Consider the following 1,431-nt stretch of genomic DNA (forward strand, 5'->3'; position numbering starts at 1 on the left):
GCTAACTACTGTTCCACCTGCACGCCCTCTACCCACTTTACTTGATTGATAAGATATGGGCCAGTTTTTCTCGTACCTGATGTTATCGACTATTGTTCTCTATTTGAGAAATATAACTGATGAAAACTTTTCTAATATTGCACAATGCAAAATAAGAAGTAAACATTTCTGATTCATGCTGATATTATATCACGTTAACATCTGTATTTTTGAATACTGAAAGCTGCCGTTTCGTCATCTCATCAGTAATGAAGGCGTTGTTTCAGGACCCCCCTATTGGTGACAGTAATGAGAAACCTCAACTTTTTAGCAAAAGCAAACCTGAGGGAGGGAGGGAGGGAGGGAGGGAGGAGACATGGAGGGAGACATGTCTGTAGTTTGAACCTGAGCATCTTCCCTCTACTAGAGGAACAGAATCCCTTCCATGGCAGGAAGCACTAAACAGTTTTTGATTATGTGTTTTTCCTTCTTTTTCCTTGATGGTGTGTTCTTCAGCCTATGAGCCTGCTGCAGCTGCCCAAACCCACAGAGAGCCAGCATGGCAGGGGCGATCCATCGGCACCACCAAACTACGACTGGTGGAGTTTTCATCTTTCTTAGAGACGCAGAGGGATCAGGAGGCAGTGAGTACACACTCACACACACACTCACACTCACACACACACAGACAGTCAGACAGAGACAGCAGTCTACAATAAGCACTCCCTATTGTCCTATAAACAGAGATGACAGATAACCCTACAGCAGAGAACAGCATTAAAGCCTTTTGTGTGTCTCCTTGTATGAATAACCTTTATAAAGCTCTATCTCTCCGTCTGCTCTGCCTATCTGTCATCTTGCCACATCAGGGATCCATTGTCATTTTTCTACCTTGGGCTCACAGACAGCTGGCATTCATCTTGTTGCTTTCTGTTTGGATAGTACATAAAAATGTCCTACAGTGGCTTTGAAATGGATTCTATTGTGTAGCAGCGTCACCTTCCCTGCATGATTTACTCTACTGTAAATAAATGGAGCTAGATGCGTCCTTAGCTGCATATAACGCCAACATTAAATGGACATTTACAACTACGATCTAAAAGTTTCACGTATAAACTTAGAGGATTATTTAGTGTAAAGCAGCATAGTCACATTAAAGGACTTGTTAAAATGTGTACTCCAGTAACTCTTTCTGATAGATTACCACATCCTGCTGGGGTATCATTATTTGTGCTTCTTTTTTTGGTATATAAAGCACTTTGTTCATATTTACAATGACATCAATCCTTCACTGAAGCTGTAAAGGAGGTAGTAGGGCTAATCCAGTTAGGACTTTTTTTGCAAAAATGTAAAAAAAAATCAGATTTCAATAGTAGAGATGTCCCGATCCAGGTTTTTGCACTTCCAATCCGATACCGATATTGTTTTTGGACTTCCGATCCGATACCGATA

At 41.2% G+C, this 1,431-nt stretch overlaps 1 protein-coding gene across 1 annotated transcript in view; it reads left to right on the forward strand.

Annotated features, from left to right (window-relative positions):
• LOC107101151 (transcriptional enhancer factor TEF-1-like) overlaps positions 1-1,431 on the forward strand; it is an 82,028-nt gene that overhangs the window by 51,377 nt on the left and 29,220 nt on the right. The window contains exon 8 of the mRNA XM_015399942.1: positions 496-623. Coding sequence (XP_015255428.1) covers positions 496-623 — 128 coding nt within the window. The remainder of the gene's footprint in view (positions 1-495; positions 624-1,431) is intronic.

Source organism: Cyprinodon variegatus, unplaced genomic scaffold (genome assembly GCF_000732505.1).
Source record: "Cyprinodon variegatus isolate N-32 unplaced genomic scaffold, C_variegatus-1.0 Scaffold1059, whole genome shotgun sequence".
Taxonomy (NCBI): domain Eukaryota; kingdom Metazoa; phylum Chordata; class Actinopteri; order Cyprinodontiformes; family Cyprinodontidae; genus Cyprinodon; species Cyprinodon variegatus.